A 21,572-nucleotide genomic window follows, 5' to 3' on the forward strand; every position below is an offset into this window, starting at 1 on the left:
TGAGCCATTTCAAATGAAATTGATCTTTGAGATCCTGAAAAAAAAAAAAAAACGTCTGTTTACATGCTGGGTCTTGTGAGTCCCACAACTGTGAAGACAGCTTTATGCCATTGTAAGGTGGATGAACATGACCGCGCCCCCTTTCCCTAGACACCCCGCCCCTCTGGCCTGCTGAGCGGAGGGAGTGAATCACAGCCATAATGCAGTTAGGCTTCATCAGTCACGCGGAGCAGACCGTACCATCTCCATCCAATTTACCACTTAGAGACAGAAGCTGCTATTCAGCACTGATTGTTATGACTGTTTGCGTTTGAGCTTTGAGGCAAAACATAATGGGACAAATGGAAATAATTTCATCTCTTTTAAATACGAATGCTGTTTTGTATATGTTTGTTCTGCAAACGGTGTCCTTGTACTACTACTTTGACAAACCTGACAAACCTGACAAACCTTTGACAAGGATTTATTCATTTGGCAGATGCTTTTATCTAAAGCGACTTACAAGTGAGGCAGAGTACAGAACACAAGCGAAAGTCATACACGGAGTCACAACATTAGAAGTGCTGCGTGACCAAGTCTCAATAGTTGGCCAGATAAGGTACAAGCTGGCTGGTAGAGAGACAAGTTCATTAAACCATTAAAATCCTAAAACAGAGTTTAAGACATAAGAAATTGCTTTAGATAGTAGTGCTTCAGGTGATTTATATTTACGTTTAGTCATTTTGCAGATGCTGTTATCCAGAGGAGCTTACAGTAATGCATAGGAAAAGCTAAGAGCGGAGACCATGCCAACTCATCATTGCAACTGATAGTAGGAGTTATTATATAACGCATCTTTATGCTGAGTGCCAGAGTAGGTCCACGAAGGAGTTAGAAAGAAGGATATCGTTCTTGTACTTTTCAAATGTGTTTCAGGGTATAGTGTGAATGGTCAGAGTGCGGTGTGGTTTGAGCCAAAATGCAGTTTGAAACAGGTGAGTTATCAGTCGGCAGCGAATGGGACAGCTGTCCTGAGTCTACTACACCAAGAGGCAAGAGAGGAGACATGGCAGAGAAGATGGACCCTTTCAGGAAGGGATGGCGAGAAGACCAGAGGTCATGTAGCAGGTGTGTAACCTTTCATGCTCAAATCTTACAGATGATTCTTATAAAAATCCTAAGAAGGCACAGGTGTCCGGAAGTGTACAGGCATAAAGTAGCTGCACCATCACAGCTATGGGGAGTGGCTGTCTGCATGCTCCACTGCTGTGTCATTCTCGGGTCTAAAGGGAGAGGTATTTTCAAGGGATTCGCAATCTGCCCTTGTGGTTCACAGATGTGCTTTTCCTGCTAGTGGGCACATGGAAAGATCGTTTCCTGTCTGGTTTCTCCTGCGTCTTTATGGGGTTTGTCTGGCACTGCCCTCCTAAATATGTACCAACACCACACCTCTGTCTTCATCCTTCATCTCTCCCTTACACTCTCTTCATCTTACCCATAACTCCATCTTCCTCACCCCTGTCCTCTTCTCGCCTGACCTCTCCTCCCTCCCCATCACTCTCTTCTCTCTCCTCCATCTCTCTGATGTATGTTCCATTCCTCCCTTATTCTCCTTGTTATCCCTGCTCTCCCAGGCTGAGGCTACATACTCCCTCACATTCCTCTGGTAACAAACTCCGTGGCACTGGGGGTGTCCCACTGGACTGCTGACACACTATTTATAGAGGGAGGAATTTCCCTGTTCCAGGACAGTGAGTGAGGCTGCAGGCTGAGGTTGGGAACAGTGATGAAATCTGGAATAAAAGCAAGTCTGCCCTTTCGCTTGCTTTCCTCACTTCTACCGAAGGAGGAGCGTGCTGTCTGATAATCGGCCTTCCCCAGGCCTCATACGCTCGGCACGTCTTATCCGTGCTTCAGAAGAAACGACACCATTCCATAACACCACACACTGCACTATCGTCATGTAGCAGACGCTCTTATCAGCAGAGCAGCTTGCATAGGTTACCATTTTCACATTATCCAGCCAAATATTTATTGGAGCCACTGTGGGTTAAGTATCTTGCCCAAGGGTAAGGCAGTAGCACCCCAGTGGGGATTCAAACCAGCAACCTTTTGGTTGTGAGCCCTGTGTCTTACCACTATACTGCTGGCCCCTTTGTGAACATTCTCTGGTTTATACCCAGTTTGAAGCTTTCCACTGCCTCCATATGTCCTGTTGCAGAGTCTGGAGGTGGGTGGTGGGTGTGTATGTCAGCCCATTAATTCGTAGTCAGTACCTCATATTCAGAGATGTTTTCCCATGTTTGCAGTATAAAATGACCAAACCTAATCCAATCCCTGTGCTGCCATAGGTGTAACTCCCCCGCACAGTTAACATTCCCGGCCATGTGTCCTCCTCCCTCTTGCTGTACAATAGGGCAAAAAAGAACATTCCCAAGGCTGCACAATAAATTTACACTGTAGCAGGAAACCCATAATCTTTCATGCTGAGAATGTGCCCTACTCCTCTCCAGCCTTGTTCTGTGTGCCAGAAACACCTCTGATGGACTTCCACTGAGTGCTCAGTCAGGTTAGAAACATAACCCGCCGTGACTGTCACGTGCTAGAAAATAGTTGAAATGTGACACTGTCAGAAATCTTTGTACTTTTTGCCCCAAAAAAATGTACCAACAACATAGTGTAATGCTGTATTATTAGTTTGCTTCATAGAGGTGGCTGTCCAGGGAAGCTTGCATGTACAGTATAATGAATTTAGGCAACTGGATATTCACAGAAGTACTTCGTTCCAACAGGCAAAGCAGTGTTCCTCCTTGGATTTGAACCCGTCACCCTCCTTTGAGGGAAGGCCACTTCTTTGTCTCAGAACTGTTCTAACCCTGACCGTAACTGATGCATGTCTCTCTCACAACGCTTCCTCTTTTGTCCGGTGTGGTTTCAGTGTAATTTTCAAGTGAAACCGTGTGTTTGTCTCATTTCCTGATTTCATATTTTAATTGGCCTTCAAGTTGTTGGCCCTTTCCCTAGGTCAGGTCACATTCACACAGCACTCAAATATTGCTGCAAGTTCCCCTTTTTTGCTTCTAATAGTGTCAAGTTCACATGCCTATAAGCAGCAGGGATGACCACAGTTGTCAGTTCAGCTGGAAGAAGAAGCAGCTGTCTGTGGTGCTATTTGCTAATGCGTGTGTGTGACTGTGAACCGCAGTTGACTACCAGTTGTAGCTGCACAGCAGGCAACGACAGACTTAGTGGGTAGCTAAAAACCAAGTCTATCATGTTGGCTGGGGGCTAAACATGCTGAAACCAGCCTATTTTGCAAAGTGAAAAAGTCACTTTCTAAAGTTTATGAGCAACAAGTTAGAACAGAGTTATGCAGAGCTCAAGGTGTTTCTGCATGCAGACGAGGTGGCCGAGTGGTTAAGGCGATGGACTGCTAATCCATTGTGCTCTGCACGCGTGGGTTCGAATCCCATCCTCGTCGGGAACTGAGAAGTTTTAAAATTTAATTGTGTTCCCAACAAAAATGGCCCCACTTCCAAACACAAGCATGTGTGTTTGCATGTGTTAGAAAGAACAACCTCTCTTACTCCATAAAATGTTGACAATAAACATGGGTGATCATGGGCTGGCAGTGTAGCATAACGGTAAGCAGCAAGACTTGGAACTGAAAGGTTGCTGGTTTGATTCCCCGCTGGGGCACTGCAGTTGTACCTTTGGGCAAGGTTCTTAACCCAGAACTGCCTCAGTAGTTTTCCTTCTGTATAAACGGATATCTAGAAACTCTAACCTATGAAAATTGCTCTGGATAAGAGGCTCTGCTAAATGCCAAAAATGTAATGTATTATCTGTAGCACAAGCAACACAGATGCTGTTTTTGGACTGTTCAGTGAAGCCTTGCTGATCCCTGTTTTTAATAAAAGCGTCTGTTGTTGCTGACAGTGAACGTCAGCAAACTGGCAAACATGGCCGCTGCAGCAGTGACATTAGCAGAAAGCAGAGTGAATCAAAGCAAAGCTTCTGCCCACGGTCTGTGTGGGCCGTCTCCTTCTTCTTTTTCTTTAATTACCTTTTCATTATTATCTGGCCTTGTGTACTTAGACCCCTTCAAAGAGGCCCAGAACCACAGATTCTGTGGACTGTACAGGGATGCAGATGAAATTCTGCTTTTTAAGTCTGCATTAGTATAACTGCGACTACCAGTGAATCTCTGGGGCTGCTTTTTGTCAGGTTCTGCAGAAGCTCCACTAAGCCCTGTAATGTGACTTGCACACCGCTGCAGGACCACCGCAGCGTCACCGTGGGCCATCATGTGACTGCACTCCGAGGCACTGACAGCCCTATGGCCACAGCAGTGCCGCTTTCCTTTTGTCCAGCTCTTTCCACAGATGTTCATGCTCCGACAGTCCCAGGTTATTGGCCTTACTCTCGGAGGAACCTCACGATCGAACGCGATTGTGTGGATGGTTAAAGGGGGACTGGAATATTATGTCCGCACAGCATGTGATCGGCCCAGCGCCTGTTTTCCGTATTTCAGAACAGGGTCTGACAATGCAGTTTATTCATTTCTGCTTCTGTTTACATTGAAATCATAACCTCCCGTAACAAAAAGACAAAATGCTGTTTTTTCACAGAGGGTGAATGGTCTTGGTATTAACCCTCTGGGAATAAATCACACCTTATGAATGTGGGGCCTGGCGTTAAATTCTTGTCAGTTATTTAACCTGCTGGAGATTTCCTGTATGCCTGTAGAACGGGTTAGATTTAACCCTCGCTTGTCAGCTCGTATTCAGAGCAGCTTACATCAGGCAGACGTCCACTGGGATGAGGCGCGGAGAACGGCAGAGCCAGCTTTCTGTTCTAGATGATGAGCTGATTGGCTGAGAAGTGATAGGTGAAAGGTCACTGCCCGCCGAGTGCGGGACACGCTCTGTGCTTTTCCCTTGTTGCGTGGGCCCTTGTGAATTCATATCCACCCAGATGCGCTCTCTGGCCTCCCACACCTCTGCGTCTGTGCTCTTTCAGACAAGGGAATGCATTGTCAAGCGAAATCTCTTTAGAATCTTTTAGAACACACATATTCTTTGGTTCCCTGACCCCATGTGTGAGGTCACAGAGGGAGACGGTGAACAGGCTCCACCCCACTGAGCCTCCATTGGTCACCCAGCACTGTAGGGTCATGTGACATGTTCCGAACCTCGTCTATGTGCTATAAGCTGCCATGGCTTTAACGCACACACAATGCATGCTAGTTTCTGTCATAAACATCTCCTTTATGAGTGTGTGTGAGGTGTAAACTGTTGTCCTTTTCCTTCTACTTCCATCATGTGAAGAAAAATATATTTCCATTGCAATTGCTTAGGAAGCTGAAGATCATGCCTTAAATAAGTATGTAACTGTTTTCGTAACGCTGCACGGCTCTTGTTTGTTGAGGGTGAGAGCCGTGGCTGAGGCCGGGTTTCTGCACTGGTTAAAGTCTGCTTCAGGCTGCTCTTTTCCCTGCCTGTTGTCACTCTTAATTCCTCTTTAAGCGTGGAGACCTCTCTCCCTCACTGTGTGCCAGACGGTGCAAGCCGAGCAGCTGTCCTGACAGGCTGAGCAGAGAGGGGCTCTGGCCCTTTAAGGAGAGAGCGGTCTGTGATTGAAGGGACAGCGTGTGCGCGTGTGTGAGTGTGTGTGTGTGTCTGTCTGAGTCAGGCGTACTGAATTTGGAGCCAGAGCTGCAGCAGCAGCAGCAGTAGCAGCAGCAGTAGTAGCGTTAGCGCCAGCGGAAGCAGCCTCAGCTCCAGGACCCGGCTGCGTTCCTCCTGTGCATCCGAGGCGGCCCGCGGTGAGGATACAGAGGACTGAGAGTGAGACCCGGCTGGCGGAGGACCGGCCTCTCCCCTCGGAGACCCCATGCTGCGCGTTTTCATCCTGTGCGCGGAGAACGTGCTGACGCCCGACGAGGACATCAGCGATGCCTACTGCTGCGTCACCTTCCAGGGTAAGGGGCCCTGGAGCGACGGGACGGGACGGAACCAGACGGAGGGTGCGGTGGGGTGGGGGGGCGGTAAGGGGATGCCACCATACGCACTGGGACCTCTCCCTCTCTCCGCTTTCTCCCTCCCTCGTTTCTTTCCCCGCCGCTCCAGCTGCTGTGGTTATAATTGGAAAGGCAGCCCTCTATTTCTGCAGCGTTTCCCGTCCATGCCGAGAGGAGGGGGGGTGTGGGGGGGGAGTCCCGTTACACGGAGAGGCATGACTGTGTTTATACTGAGAGCTGGAGGCTGGGGGGGACATCGTTGCTCTGCTGGCGGCTGTGTTTAGAGAAAGGATCCAGCAGGGACGCCTCTCATTCTCTCTGTGCACACAGACCCGGCAACGCTAAGCTGCTTTCCCCCTTAATTTACACGGGACCAGAGAGCTTTACTATGTCCGGTCTTTACTCAGCTGGACAGGTTTCTCCCCCCATGACCCAGCCTAGTGACATTGCATTCCACATCCTTAAATCCCTAGCTGTGTACAGCCTCAGAGCTGCACCAAATATGTACTTGCATCCCATAATATCCCCAGTCACTTGTCTGCAACTTTACTAATGATGTCAGCCAACTATGCACAGATCGCATTTTTAAGATGCTGATGACCAATGAGGTCAGAGATGGAGAATATCTATCGGAGCAAAAAACACCTATCGATACCGTGTGCTTAGCTACGCTTTTCGCACCGATGCATCCTGGGAATGCTTGTTCGTGCTGTTAAACTGCGCTTCGGGTTTTTGGAATGGGGAACGCACTCTACCCATTGTTTATGGTGGCGTTCCAAGGGGCCTGGAGCGTCGCTGGCGGTAGGCCTCTGCCAGCGCATATAGCTTTTTTCCTTTTTAAACTTACACAGAGTATTTGCTGTGTGAAACCCATGCTTTTATAAAACGTTTGATGGCACAGTATTTGAACAAACACATGACATTTTAACGCTACATTTAAATCAGTGACTGAAAAAGACCTTTGATTCCTTAGACTAGTGGAGTAGTCGTCTATCTTTCCCAGACGGCAGCTGATTTTTGGCCTGTAATTGCAGGGTAGGCTCTGTTATTTTTGTCACGGGAGGCTGCTGTGCCTCAGTCCTATTGCGTCTTTTGTGTGGAGGCACAGCTCAGCCTCTCACCTAGATGTGCAGTCCGGTGTGTTTGCCTTGACTCGCAGCTCACTGACGTGTTGTGAAATGCCAGCAACACACAGCCTATTGATAACAGCACCAAATCCAATAAATTGATCTTGAGTGCTGGTTAACCATAGTGGTTAGGGTCTGAACTGTTGCATTCATAACAAATGCATAGCTGCCTGTATCCTTATCCAGAGACTGTTTTGGGTATTTTAGTGAAGCTAATTGTAGGTCTTCACCCTGGAGCATGTAGATAAGTATCCTTTGGATACTTTCATTTGGGGGAGGGAGGAGACAGCCTCAGCAGACGCTTGCCCGGCTGATGAACCTGTTAGATCCTGCATCTCAAAGCCACATGACGGAACTATATATAATATAATGTTCACTAACGGTTACCTTTATTCCCCACTCAGTTTTGTGAAAGCGTGTGGTAAGCAGATCTATCCTGCAAGGTCCTGTGAGGTCAGAGATATAATAACGCTCGCAGGTAGCCATGGACTTTGCTTGTCACCGGGAGGACAGAAGCACATATGTCAACACTGCTCTCTGTGGTGACTCAGCTGTTCTGCACTGATCTCCATCTCCAAGAACTGTCTGTCTCTGCAGGGCCTGGAAGTAGAATTTACTCTGATGGATAAGGCACATACTAATTGTTTTCATTTAATTTCCGTTCTGTCTCTCAGTCATTGCTAGGATGTTTCTATTTTTTCATTACGTGGCAACGTTTGCCAGCTGGAAATCACTCTCATTAAGTAAGAATGTGTTTAGATTTATATGGGCGGCGGTGTAGCATAGGGGTTAAGGAGCAGGACTTGTAACTGAAAGGTTGCCGGTTCAATTCACTGCTGGGGCACTGCTGCTTTAACCTTAGGCAAGGTACTTAACCCACAGTTAACATTGTAAAAACCTGTAACTGATGTAAGTCGCTCTGGTTAAGAGCGTCTGCTAAACGCCAATAATACCCGTGTCACCATAAAACATACACTTACTGCATTTCTTCCACAGCCTGTGTTACCAAAAGCACGCTAAATGCAAGTGTGTGTGTGTGCCTGTGTGTATGATGGATGAAAGGTGGGTTATTGGGCTTTGATGTGACCGCAGAGTGAAGAGGAAAGAACTGGCTTCCTCTGTAGCTCCTCCCCCTTTTTCAGTCTGCTGGAACTGACCTGGGGTCTGGGGGGGGGGGGGGGGGGGACATAAACACACGAGTGTGCACGCACACACAGTACAAAGCAAATGCACAGTCTCTCAGCTGCAGCTACTTTGAAGCTGTCTCCGAAATCATCACAGCTGCCCCCACCCCATTTCCATTTCCCCTGCCCCTGCACACTCAGCAGTGCTGACAGATGACAGGGGCGGAGTGCGGGCAGGAGGAGGTGGGTGGAGGAAGGGTCAGGACACGGGGGTGAATCACGCACCAGAACTGGCCTAGGGCATATCATAGCATAGCACAGATTCAAAACATTTCAATGACATTACTGTGACTCTGTACTGGGCTGTGCTGGGACAAATATGGAGGAAACATTCCACGTTTAAGTTTCACACAACAGGGACAAAAACTTACTTCTTCATAGATGACTAACGCTTTAAAGAATCATTATGTTTGATTTTGTGAGCTGCTTGTACATGTTGAAAAGTGGTTGGGTCAAAATTTTACCTTCACTCCAGCTGAGGATATCTGACAGCTTGTGTCTGTAGGGAGGTGAAAGGTTCAAAGATGCCCCCAGGTGGTTATGTGTTTAAATTAGGGCTCTGCTGACCTCTGAAGCAACACACACAAACACACACAAACCTTGAGCAGCTATATTTATGATCCCACTGTATAAATGCGTATTTCAGATGTGTCACCCTGGATGAAGACTACAGCTGAACAATTTGATGATGTAATATTAGAGGTGGAAATACTATAAGGATATCCCATCACAAGAGTGCTGAAATTGATAAAATGTCTCGTCAGATATCTGTGTTTACATTGTGCTTACTCTGTGAAATCAGGGTCTCAGGGCAGGGATCGTATGGAGCTGAAACTAGCAGGTTAAGCTAGCTTCCAGCCAGAGGTAGAAGCCCAAAGTGAAGTGAGATCTGAGAAACTATGGTTATGAAAATGAAACAGTGGAAATGGAGGTGGCAGTGTTTCAGGACCTCAATTTTGTAAGTCATAGTTATTTTCGATTGTCAAGTGATTTTGGTGATGTGGGTCTGAGTACATTTAATTTCTGTCCCAAACTCTGTTTCCACTTTTAATGTTTTTGAGTTTGGGCACACAATCTATGACTGTACCAGGTGCAGTACAGTAATACTGTAGTGCTTAAATGTAGTTTGCGTGGTACAGGCCATCTCTGCTGCCTGTTCAATCAAGCAAAGCTTTATGGCCTTTGGCCAAAATGTACAATACAAATTCCTCTTGAGTCAGCCAATGGGCTGGCCAGGTTCACAGTAGACCGTGAATCAGGAACTGTGAGGATGATCAGGAGCTCAGAGATGAGTGTTTTCCTCCTTGGCCATCTTGCACTCCCACCAAAGCTGTTTTTTGCAATCACTTTTAATTCATATTACGTTACATTACATTACTGTCATTTATCATATCCAGAGCGACTTACATATGTCATAAATCTTACATGTTGTCCATTTATACAGCTGGATATTTACTGAGGCAATTCTTGGTGAAGTACCTTCACTGTCCCTGCAGGGAATTATACCAGTAACCTTTTGGTTACAAGCCCTGCTCCTTACCTCTGCACCACACTGCTGCCCATATGTACAGCAGGATCGGCAAAGTCTAAACTGGACTGTTGACAGGCATATCACCAGCACAGTCACTGATCAATCGGCCAAAAGGGCAGGGTTCATTAATGTCCATATAAATTAGTAATAATATGTAATGTCCAGGCCCTGCACTGTACTGTCAGAACAGGACAGGACAGAGAGTATAATATAGTACTTACAGGCACACACACAGGAAATGCTTTTGATGCTGTACTTGTATTCAATGCATTCTGATGCTTTATGAGTGAGCCCATAACAATAATAACCATGTTCATAGTGTGGCTGTGTCACAGAAACAAAGGCGGTTTCAGTTTCTGACAGGAGGTGGCACTGTTTGACCTTTTTGCTCTTCCACTGTGGGACCGTGTGAACCGGGTACGAGATTTTGCCCGCTGGGTAATGTTCAGGGAATTCCCCTACTCTGCTGTCCAGCTTCAATCATATTTGATAGGTTTTCCAACACAGGAAAAGGAAATGCTCAAGAATAGGCCTACAGATAAGTGGACAGCCCCCCTACCCCCATTCTGAATGATGTGCTGTACACCTAGATAGCTTAAGGGCTAAGAAACTACTGAGGAAGAAATGGGTGTCTCTGTTCGAATGACCCCAAGCCACAGTGCCCAGGTTAATCCACAGTAATTTGCTGGGGTCCCGTGCTGGACTTAGTCCTATTCCTCTCCTTCAGTGAGCCGCAGTACATGAGAGACTCTCATGGACCATTGGTTGGGCCGGGTGAATCGGTGATTTAGTAACCTCCGCAGCGATGGCGTGGAAGGTAATCCCGGGCCATCGGTCCCCTGCTGGCTGGAGATCACCGTGGGTGCCGTTCCTGCAGCTGTAATGGCTTCAGCAGAGGAGGGGGAGAGGAAATATTTAGACTTCCTCAGGACTTTGTGGGGCGTGTCGCTGGATCCAGGGCTGCTGGGGGGGGGGGGGGGGCAGTGCTAAGCATGCGTGTCAGAAAATGAGTAAGATACAGTTTCCCTCTGAGTGGCTCTGTGTAACTCTGGCAGGGCATTGTAGTGGAGTATTCGCACTGGGACTGCGGCTGGCGGATTAACCCGGGGAGAGCTACAGACACACGCACCGCGCAGACACGCACACACACACACACGCGCGCGCTGCTCACACACCCGTGGAGTGACACAGGGAGCACCTTTCGCCTTCCTCCTCACTTTCTGCAATGCCCGCGCGGTCGCCTCTGTCCTGGGAGAGCTAAGCGTTCAGTTCCAGTTTCCGTGGAAACATGTTGAGGTGCATACTACAGCGCGCCAATAACCTGCGCAATTTGGAGAAGGGTGACCGGCAGAGTGACCCCCTTGCCAGCGTCACCTTCCGAGGTAAGAGACTGCGTTACCAGGCAGGACACACATGCCCAAAGGGGCTTACTGGCTCTGTGGCGAAATGTGTTTTAGCCACAGCAGGGTAATGTACGTCATCAGTAATGCGCCTTGTCAGAGTTACACCTCGTTTGTAACACACCCTCATCTCTAATGTGCTGTAACTAAGGTGTGATGCACCACATCAGTAGTGTACTGTAAGTCACCTGTAATGCACCCCATCAGTAATGCACCTTATCTGTAATGTGCTGTAACTCGTCAGTAATGCACTTTGTCTGTAGTTCATTTTACTCTCATTGTTCAACTGTAAATGGGTGTAATTTAGTGGTGGAAAGCATGTTCAAGGTTCCATTTTATTCACCTGAATTAAAACTGATGCCCTGAGAGAAAAAATTACATTTATAATGAATGATATGTTTTCTAATCTTTAATGATTCTTGGGTTATAACATTCAGAGAAGTTTACATTTAAACACGTGGCTTGTCAAACTCCTCTGCTGGGTACAAAGTTTGCCCTTGACTGAACTCATCATTATAAACAGAGTTTCCTTGACTCCAAATATTTAGCACTTTAGCGCTTTTCATCCTCAAAAGGTTTCAGTAATCTGTTAAACAACCACAAGCTGTCACCAATTCAAAACCTGCCATTAAAACTGGACAAAGTGTGCCAAATGGTAGTGGCACAGGTCAGAGGTTTGTGTGCTTGGTTGTGTGTGAATAAGCTTGATGCACCAAATGAGATCATCTCCCACCATCTATCAGAATGATAATGTCCATCTCTGAGAGGTCATCGCTGAACGGGGAAGTGGGGCCGCTGTGAGCCTCCGCACCCGGCAGCAGGGTTCCTCATCATCGAACGGGGATTATTTTTTTCCATCCCCACGCTGCCTGTTGTGACAGTGAGTAAGAGGACAGGCTTCTTTTAGCCGGTGTGAGATCTTTTTACGAGGTGAGAGGCACTTCCTTTTATTGTTTCATGTTCCTGTGTCAGCCAGCCATCGTTCCTTCAGGACATGCGGCTGTGTGTGTGTGTAAGCGTTTCACATGGCAACAGTGACGTACGGCAAGGCCCCACCCTCTCCAGAACTGAGCTGTGGACTGTAAGAGGTTTCATACTAATTTTAAAAAGGAAAAAAAAAAAAAACAAACAACAAAAACATTTTCATACTGTTTATTCATTAACCATGGTAAGCCCAGGGTTACAAACACCATTCAGTTTAACTAGTCACTCAAATGCAGCCTGTGTCTCGGGAGTTGACTTTTTGGTGTCACACGACCTCTGCATGTTTTTTTGCCTGCATGTGTGTTCCACGGTGCGGTGAATCAATCTTTTTTGCTACTCCTTAGCAGAGACTGTTATCTGTTGACTCTGGAACATCATGAAAAGTGCATCTCTGAAAACGTCTCCAGAATTCGCTATGCAAACAATAGATACTTTCCGTTCTTGCCACACTCATAACTGAGTGCCTTTGGCACTCTGTCTGTGGAACGCCACAGCTTCATGGCTTCATTCCTGTTGAGAAAAAAAATGATAAACAGGACACGTTTCCATCAAAACGTGGATTGACTTCGAGCCCCAGGGAACTGGCAAGTGCCCGTTAAGCCATGGCAAACAGGTCCATCAGCAGATGGTTCCAGCTTGAGAAAAAAAAAATGCAAAAATACCTTTTATTGACATAATTGTAAATAAAAACAGATTAAATAGGAGCACCACGGTGGTCATGTATGGAATTAGTTTTTAGAGACACTTTATGATAAGGTCACATTTAGAAATCACCCATTAATATATTAATAAAACATGGATTAGTTTAAATTTTTATAGTGCCCACTTTATTGATTTATTTATTTCAGTGCCTATTCTAAATTAGATACTACCCACCCCATGTGAATTGCTAGGCAGTCAAATATAAGTTATTATCAAATGCATGTTAATGTATGCTCTGTGTCATTGGTTGACACATTTGGCAGCACCTAAAGTCAACTTTGGGACAAGCAGTGGAAGAAATACTCCTAATGCTTCATCCATTTGTTAAGTGATGGTTGATTCACGTGTTCATGTACAGTATTAGTTCAGCTGTCCTTGCCTGAATACTGTACTGATGAGGATCACAAGAGCTCTGACATTGCAGGGCGTCCAGCGCAATGTTCAAAAAGGTTCCTCAAAAAAAAAAAAACAATGAATCACCATCTTGCAATGGATCAAAAAAAGGACAATTCTGGGGAAAGGGATGACCATATTAGGATCTGGTGGGAGATGGAAGAATACCAGGCTGGCAGCGGGGGCTGGGGATGACACAGGGAATGAGAATGAAGCATCAGACTTCCTCCTTTAGATTTCCTGTACCCTTTCCCACTTCACTTGACAGGAGAGGCTTGCTAGCTGCAGGGGAAACGTTCTAGAGATCCGTGTGAATGGGAGAAACATGCAGACACTATGCAGATAGTGAAAACTTACGAGAAAAAGAGGCGTTGTTTGTCCTGACACAAAACAACCACATCAGATTCAGTGTAAAATAAAATGTTTTATGTGATGATACTATTAAGATGTGTAAGATGGTTTAGGATAGTCTTTTCTTGTTATGTGTATGCGCTGTAGCTATGTAGGTATTTGTGTAGGTACATATGTATGTGTGTGTGTGTGTGTGTGTGTGTGTGTGTGTGTATTTATGCATAAATTTGTGTGTGTGTGTGTGTGTATTTATGCATAAATTTGTGTGTGTGTGTGTGTGTGTGTGTGTGTGTGTGTGTGTGTGTGTGTGTGTGTATTTATGCATAAATTTGTGTGTGTGTGTGTGTGTGTGTGTGTGTATTTATCCATAAATTTGTGTGTGTGTGTGTGTGTGTATTTATGCATATATTTGTGTGTGTGTGTGTGTGTGTACCTAGGTGCATGTGCACATGTGTGTGTGTGTGAAAGAGATGCAAACATGAGGAAGACAGGGTGAGGTTCTAAACACATTAGAGTGGCCTTTCCCCCTTCACACTGCTGAATGCCATTTCCATTTATAGACATCACAGCCACCAATTAGGAGGGAGGCACTGAGCAGCCAGAGAGAGGGAGAGGAAGTACAGGACTGAGTGAGGAGAAAGGGAGAGAGAGGGAGGGAGGGAAAGGGAGACTGAGGGAGAGAGGGAGGGGAAGTACAGGACTGAGTGAGGAGAAGGGGAGAGAGAGGGAGGGACAGAGAGGGAGGGAGGGAAAGGGAGACTGAGGGAGAGAGGGAGGGAGGGAGAGAGGGAAGGAGGGATGGAGAGGGAGAATGAGGCAGAGGAAGTACAGGATAGGGTGGGTAGAAGGGGAGAGAGAGGGGGAGAGAAAGGGAGAAAGAGGGAGAGAAAGAGAGAGAAAAGAGGCAGAAAGGGGTCAGCGGAGGAGAGGCTGAGTGGAGGAGGGAAAGCGCTGTTCGCTAAAGTTCACTCCATATAAACACCATTGTCAAGTAAATAACAATCCAACCCGCTGGCTGCAGGAAGTCTACACACTCTCCTCTGCCTTCATCAGCGTGCTATCAGATCGAGAGGAGAGATTCAAATAAACAGGAGCGTTTTTGACTGAAAGATTTTGTTTTAAAAACTTTTTTTTTTTTTAGCCCATATTGTACTTGGTTCTAGATTTACAATTAAATTCACAGTTTGCCTTACAAGCCCATTATCCACTAATAGAGCTGGGTTGCTCAAGATTAGTATCTGCCAAAAAAAGGTACAACATAGTGGTGAATCTGTGTTTCAAACTTATAACCTTCTGGTTATAAGCCCCATTCATACTTCGTACAGCCTCCACAGCTGTGGGTACAGCATGGAAGCCCTCAGCAATATAGTATGGTCTGGAGGGAGTGAATGTTGAATTCTGAATCTCTCGTTTTCGTTTCAGAAACCAAACTTAAACCAGTTAACATCAGGGACTAGTGGTACGATCCAGGCCATTGTCCCACTGCAGCTATAGATAGACTCACAGAACGCGCCCCCTTGCCCCCCCACCCCCCCTCGAAAGGAGCGGGGGCTATTTTCAGCCTGCTACGCTATTGTGAGTCCCCTCAGATGGGCCGGCGGTCAGCCTCGCTGCAAATGACGCTGCCTTCCTGCATTGTCAGTTCCATCGGGAAAAATAATCCCGGGATCCTGAGGGAAGAGTCTGCAGTGGCCATTATTCAGGGACTATGCCCTGTCACCCACATGCACCATGCGCCACCCTGTGACCTCTGACCCTCCTCCGTCTCCGATTGTCCTCTTTTGCCTCTCCCTCTTCTGGGATTTGGGCTGGGCTGCTTCTGAGGGCTATTTTAAGCCCCTCCGGGTGGTGGAGACGTGTTCCCACCGGCAGTAAGAGTACGGCCTGCCCTGGCTCCACACAGGCCCCCACGGCAGAGGAGGGTGTTTGTGCTGCATTGGCAGACCTGAAAACAGGAAGGCAGAACACCCACTTCCTGGTGCCTGCTCCGGGCCTGTCTGTCAGGTAGAGAGGTAGCCAGTGAGTGGGCGTGGGGCTTTGATATATCGTGTTTTCTTCTTCACTGGAACACGCTGTGTCTCTTTATCGCCTCAGAGGAAATCCATTTCAAAACCTTGCTTTTGTTTTGCATCTGTCATGTCCAGACATCTGGTGGGCCCAGCTGTTTTTACACGGCACCATTTTGCTGAGGTGCCAAATGACTACTTATCTCTCTTGTGCCATCGTGCTACAATAAGTGGCCAAAACAAATTAAGCTATCAACCCCTATTATGAATGCTAAGACATTGCTTCTGGCCAGACAGTGGTGGGTCAAAGGTATGATTGAATTAAAATTTTTAACCCCCGTTACCATGAGAATTCATGAAACACCTTGACTTTTGAATCAACCAGCTGTCTTAGTCCTCATTGTTCGTGCACCAAAGGGGTCATCTGACAGCAAAGTTCTGAGTGAATTCCAGGGTCTGTCTCCCGTTTGGACACTTTGGCACGACCAGTCCGTCTCTGTGACGTAAATGGCGCTTCCTGCCCATTTGAAGTGCTCTTCGGAGCCTCTGCCACGGTGAAGTGGGTTTAATGAGTGAGAGGTTGTTGTACCGTGACAACGCAGCTCCCACCGATAAGACGGGCCGCCGATCTGGGAGTCTGGCCGTGTGAAGGACTACAGAGGCAGGCAGCTTCCTGAGCCAGCGGCTCTCGCATGGAAGGAAATCATAGCTCAGACCCCGATGTCCAGCGCGATGCTTTATAACAGGACATCAGCTTCCTGCCTTCAAGCACAGAGCGGGCCAGACCAACAGAGCCTGCCAGAGATGGAGATTCCATTAACAGCCATTATGGAAGACTATGGAAGAGGAAGAACATTATACTGAGGACAGGAGGCTATTCAGGCCATCTTTTACATTGCATTATTGTCATTTTAGCAGATCCATTTTATCAAGAGTGACTTACACTGGTTACAATTCTTACATGTTATTGATTTATATGACTGGATATTTAGGCAATTGTGTGTTAAGTACCTTGGCCAAGGGTACAACAGTAATGCCCCAGTGGGGAATTGAACCAGCAACCCTTTGGTTACAAACCTTGCTCCTTACCACTACACCACACTGCTGCCCATCTTGATGAATCATTATCCATATATCTAAAATAATAACAAAATGCATCACGTTACATATAATGCCTTGCCTTCATGTATGGTATGTATAATGTAATATAAAACAACATCCAATAGTAACCCCTCATTCATTATTATATTTAAATTGTAGATGGATACTGCTGCAGCTGTTTTCTTCTTCATAACTAGAAAGCTAGTGTGTCTACAGTTATTTTATAAATGATATTTATGATGTTGCTTTGGAAAATATCCATGCATGACAACCCAGTTTAAAGACAATATTCACCTACCCCTTTCTGTTTTCTTCACAAGGGTCCAAGAAGAAGACAAAAGTCATCAAGAATAATGTGAACCCAGTGTGGAATGAGGTGAGTTTGAACACCTGTGAGTGATCCTTAACCCACTGATTTCAAGGTGACTTTGTAGACAGGAATTTCTAGTGCTGTGTGAGATAGCAGATGGACAAAAAGAGCCTGAATAGATGGCACAGAAGCTCATGGAATGAATGGTGCTCTGATAAAAGACAGACAGATGGGCAGACAGGCTGGCAGGCAAAGTCACAGGCCGGGAGAGATGTCGGCAGTCAGACAGACAGGTGTGGATTGATGCAGTTTAAACTATCCCGACCCTTGCTCACATTTTCCCTCTCCTTTTTCCTGACAGGGGTTCGAATGGGACCTCAAGGGTGTGCCGCTGGACTCTGGGGCGGAGCTCCACGTGGTGGTGAAGGACCATGAGAAAATGGGCAGGAACAGGTGAGACACCCAGCGGGGTGTTGGGTGTGCTGAGTGGAGAGGGAATGGGGTTGGGTCTGTGTTGAATGGGTGGCTGATATTTCAGGGCAGCTCAGGGCAGCCTTCCTCAACTCTTCACTCTTACCTAACGCTAGTTGTGCTAACTGTGGGGTACCAAACATGACACTAAAGGTTAGTTGCTTTATTTTTAAGCGTTAGGCTACCGGTTTTATTCTCCTGAAAGGAGACACGTGTAGAACTCACATGTGTTAAATAAGAACTGAAGTGCAGTGCTGTGGTGTTTGGGAGTCCAGTGACAGGGTGGACACTGTGGCCGGGAACAGGACAGCATAATGAAACTGAACATTCTTAAAATTGTGAGCATGCCTCTGGATAAACTGAATTACAGCAGGAAAGAAGATAAGAACCTCTCTATTGTGGTAGCTACTGCAAAATGGGTGGGGATGGCATAGCTTGCTAAATGAATGTTAGGCAGAAGTGGATTTTGAAGGTCCTAGATATCCAAGATATGGAATCTTGATTTTTTTTTCTGCTTTTCCTTTTTTGGTACATTAAAATGAACTGACAGGCTATAGTTTGTGTTGAAATTCATCACTCGTTCTTCCCTGCTATTTCAATGTGGGAACAATCACACGTCTTGCAAGTCTTGCTGGTTGATGATTATGTCAGAAGATACATTTCAGGGCAAAGGACTGTGGGGAAAAAGAAACAAATTTGGTGAAAGGAGGTTAGTATAACCTTTGATCTGCATATCAAACTCTGATTAACCTGGTTACTCCCAGACTTTCCTGTGGGTTTGGACCATATCCATGTACAACAAAATCACAAACCTACACTGCCACCCTCCTATCTTCATCTGTTACCACCAATCCTGTTATTTCTCCTTGTCTTGCTCTGCCCTCCCATTCTCTCTTCTCTATCCCTTTCTTTTTTCTCCTCCCTCTCTCTCCCTCTATCTCTCTCTCTCTCTCTCTCCCTCTCTCTCCCTCTCTCTCTCTCTCTCTCTCTCTCTCTCTCTCTCTCTCTCTCTCTCTCCCTTCCTTTCCTCCTCTCCTCTTATGTGATCCATATCTCCAGTGAAAAGTTTAAATGGGAACAGAGAGGAAATCCTCTTTTTGCAGTCTCACTCTGAGATGGAACGACATCCCAAAGGGGATGAGTGTTAATGAAACATCAGCAGACTAACACTGTTCACCTCAGATGCTTGCAGTAGCAGTCAGACCTCGGCAAATAGTTTTCATCATATTCTAACAGGAGGATATACTGGCATATGAGTGTGACACTTCTGACATAGCAAGTGGGGATTCATGTGCCACAATTTGAGAAGAGCTTGTTGGTTTTCTGTTAATTTTTCTGAAATATGATATGAAATCGTGATCATGCAATTTGAGAAAGTTAAGTAGAACAATGGTATTATGAAATACTGTTTCGTCTGTTTTGAAGACAGTTAAGCCTGTGGAAGTGGAGAAATTCAAACAGCCGTCCAATGCCAATGTTACTGTGTATATGAGCTAATGGGCTCTGTAGTATGACCAAACAATTACGATGGATTGTGGTGGAACACCATTGAGAGCTACAGAATCCACGGAATGTTCCATTGTTGGTGCGGCAGCGTTATTCTTTAGGACATGCCGCAAAGAGAAGGGGCTTTTTCTGGAGCCTTAAACATCCCACTTCCTGTTTACAGTCCACAGCACTTACAGAGTGGTGGCTCTGCCAACTGGAAAGACCCTTCCGCCAGAGATGTCTGAGATAACACGACCAGCACTGTTCTGAGCACATCCATGTTGGGCTACCACAAATGACTCCACAGTTTTACATCACAATTACGTGATTTACAAATGCTAATTTCACTCATAAATATATATGTATAACATCTGGCGATAGGCACTCAGGTCCTTTGCAATAACGGGTTCGCTGCTCTTGCTGGAGAACAATGGTGTTGCGTGGTAACTGATTCATGTTCTGGGCAGTGCAGCGCCACAAAAGATATCTTCCTTGCAGATATGTTAGCAATGTAAACTGTTTCTACCAAAGCACCATGCTGATTGGTCCTCTGCAGACGCAGTATTTGGTCTAGTTTAGTTTATTTGACAATTATAACAAGCCAGAGGCTGGAGTTATGCGTGTATTAAAAATCATCGAGGATAACACAGAAAGTCTAAAACTTATTTCCACTATAGTCCTACTTAAGCTGTTCCACTCTGCAGCATAGGACCATTCTCTGGTTACCCAGTTCCTGAAAAACTTGTTAGGTATTGATACAACAGACATGTGTCGTTAAAGTACTTTTCAAATACTAAACTAGGACCAGCACAAGTGCCCCAGCATTAACCCCTTACATCCGCTGTGGGTGTTCATCAGGATTCGCATTGAAGGAGTATTACCTAGACTGTAGGGTGTATGGATTCTGAATGTCACAAAATGGATTGTTGAGCCCATGGATGTGGATTGTTATTAATTTTATTTGTAACCACATGGATGATCACCTCAGTGCCAGGTGGACGACTGGTGCATTTGAAATGTGTTTGAGCTGAATGATTCCAGTAAGACTGCCTGTGAGCACGGTTACACAATTATGGAACATTCCTTGTCCTAAATAAAAGGATCTGATTAGCCCATTTCCTATTTGTTGCTTTTTTTTTTTTTGAGTGACTTGGGAGTTCCTCTCTGAAATGCCCTAATCAACTCGGTGCATGTCCTTTGAGGAAACCGCTAACGCTAAACAGCATGAGCATGCATTGTTCCTCAGGAATTTGCAGGTAGACAGTAATCAGGACGAACTGTTCCCTGGAGCCAGCCTCAGAGAAGAAGAAAACAAGTTCAGGTTTAGAGTGTTCACTGTCTTTCTGGCCCTTTTCCCATGTGAACTACAGTAATAATCAGTATATGATTAATTATAGTTTACATATTAATAATTATTATTCATGGATGACAAAAAAGAACCTCACAATAATTAAAATTTGGTATATAATGTTATATTACATCATTGGCATTTATCAGATGCTCTTATCCAGAGTGACTTATATAGGTTACTATTTTTACATGTTATCCATTTATACAGCTGGATATTTACTGAGGCAATTCTGGGTTGTACCTTTTACCTTGCCCAAGGGTACAACAGCAGTGCCCAGGTGGAGAATATCGAACCAGCAACCTTTTAGTTATGAGCCCCGCTCCTTGTCGCTGGGCTACACTGCCACCCACCCCACTGTTAAAGGGGTTTGCTCACTGACTTCAGCTCTGCGTCAGAGGCTCACCTCAGGGCTGGAAGTCTTGGTGCCTGGGTGGACCTCAGTCTCGGGTGTAAGATTAATCGCTGCATTTGTGAGATCGGGGTAGGGCTTGTCCGGTTTATTTTCGGGGGCCGTCATCTTCTCAGTTTTGTGGGAAGGGCCTGTCTGATAGGAAATGGTGTGGGCCCTCGGCGGGTCAGTCAGGTCATGTGAGGCTGTTGTTTTGTGAGAATTTTGTTGTTTAATTGGAAGGGGAACAGAGGGAGGGAGAGAGGGAAGGAAGCGAGGGGGGAAAGAGGGACAGAGGGAAGGGCAAGATAAATGGAGGGGAAACTTGAAAGGAAGTTAGTAGCCAAAGGCATTGGCTGTCTCTGCCATTCACATCCAGTCTCTGCAATGCTCCTGCTCTCCTGAAGCAGCAGAGGTAAGGAGGGTATGTGTGTTTGAATTGTTTGATTTCTTTTCCCTCTGTCCATGGAAACGTGGGATAATTTTAACAAAGTAATGCCAATAAGATGCCATACTCTGTCTACAGCTGTTTGACATTAGAGTCCCATGGGAGATTTCCAGTCCAATGACATTAGCTTAGCCCATATAATAATGTATGGAGTAATAAGCAAATTCACCTGGCAGCCCTCACGTGTGTTTACCTGTGACAGAGTCTCCTGTGATTCCAGAATGTCACGTGTGACTCCAGAAGGTCGTGTGTGATTCTAGAATGTCGCGTGCGATTCCGGAATCACGTATGATTCCAGAGTGTCAGGCAGCTATTGCCAGCGTGTGTGTGTGTGTG

At 46.0% G+C, this 21,572-nt stretch overlaps 1 protein-coding gene and 1 non-coding gene across 10 annotated transcripts in view; both read left to right on the forward strand.

The window, feature by feature from the left end:
• Positions 1-3,378: 3,378 nt before the first annotated feature.
• Positions 3,379-3,460, forward strand: trnas-gcu. Its single transcript has one exon. It is a non-coding gene; the product is annotated as a tRNA-Ser (tRNA).
• Positions 3,461-5,710: 2,250 nt separating this feature from the next.
• Positions 5,711-21,572, forward strand: part of dysf (dysferlin, limb girdle muscular dystrophy 2B (autosomal recessive)) — an 84,524-nt gene continuing 68,662 nt past the window's right edge. For 6 of the 9 annotated variants that reach the window (XM_036551669.1, XM_036551675.1, XM_036551673.1 and 3 more), the window contains exons 1-3: positions 10,858-11,225; positions 17,101-17,156; positions 17,452-17,543. In XM_036551669.1, coding sequence (XP_036407562.1) covers positions 11,132-11,225; positions 17,101-17,156; positions 17,452-17,543 — 242 coding nt within the window. In that variant the 5' untranslated portion in view covers positions 10,858-11,131. Of the gene's footprint in view, positions 5,963-10,857; positions 11,226-17,100; positions 17,157-17,451; positions 17,544-21,572 lie in introns of those variants that run through there. The other 3 variants (XM_036551671.1, XM_036551677.1, XM_036551678.1) reach the window with 1 other exon arrangement.

The sequence above is a fragment of the Megalops cyprinoides genome, chromosome 18 (assembly GCF_013368585.1).
Source record: "Megalops cyprinoides isolate fMegCyp1 chromosome 18, fMegCyp1.pri, whole genome shotgun sequence".
NCBI lineage: Eukaryota > Metazoa > Chordata > Actinopteri > Elopiformes > Megalopidae > Megalops > Megalops cyprinoides.